This window comes from Buceros rhinoceros, unplaced genomic scaffold (assembly GCF_000710305.1).
Source record: "Buceros rhinoceros silvestris isolate BGI_N320 unplaced genomic scaffold, ASM71030v1 scaffold18695, whole genome shotgun sequence".
Classification (NCBI taxonomy): domain Eukaryota; kingdom Metazoa; phylum Chordata; class Aves; order Bucerotiformes; family Bucerotidae; genus Buceros; species Buceros rhinoceros.
Window position 1 is genome coordinate 20,264 of NW_010411354.1, and position 518 is coordinate 20,781.

General features: G+C 60.8%; 1 protein-coding gene across 1 annotated transcript in view; it reads right to left on the reverse strand.

The window, feature by feature from the left end:
* The window catches only part of SHROOM3 (shroom family member 3), a 17,936-nt gene that overhangs the window by 14,099 nt on the left and 3,319 nt on the right, over positions 1-518 (reverse strand). The window contains exons 4-5 of the mRNA XM_010136000.1: positions 305-518; positions 13-210 (exon numbers count right to left, since the gene is read on the reverse strand). The exon at positions 305-518 is cut by the window's right edge and continues 28 nt beyond it. Of these exons, the coding sequence (XP_010134302.1) occupies positions 13-210; positions 305-518 (412 nt within the window). The remainder of the gene's footprint in view (positions 1-12; positions 211-304) is intronic.

Here is a 518-nt window from a genome sequence, read left to right on the forward strand (position 1 = left end):
GCCCCACATCGCTCCACGGCTGGTGCCCCTGTCCCCTGTGATCCTGCTGCTCTTTGCTGCTGCTGTTCAAGAAGGACAGTCTGGTGATGCAATAACCCTCGCCCAGTTGCACCTCTTTCAGCTCAGAGCCACTGCTTGGTCTCCCGGAGCACTCCGGGATGTTCTGCAAGGAGGAGAAGCCATACTGCTTGGGGCGCTGTGTTTGGAGGCCTGTGCAGTACTTGGGGGCTCTCGGTTGCCGTGTGCTACCTTGTAAGGAGGTAACGGCTCCTCCCTCCTCCACGTGGGGCGGCAGGCGTTTGACCCCACTGGGGGTGAGCAGCGGTGTCCTGCTCATTTATCTGTGCGTTGCCGGTTTTGTCCTGCTGGGATTCGGCCGTCCAGTCCTCTTTGGGCTGGTGGTGGGTTTTTCTCTCGCTAGCATCCCTCAGCTGGGGCTGCGGAGCTTGGGCGCTGTGTTTGGAGGCCTGTGCAGCACTTGGGGGCTCTCGGTTGCCGTGTGCTACCTTGTAAGGAGG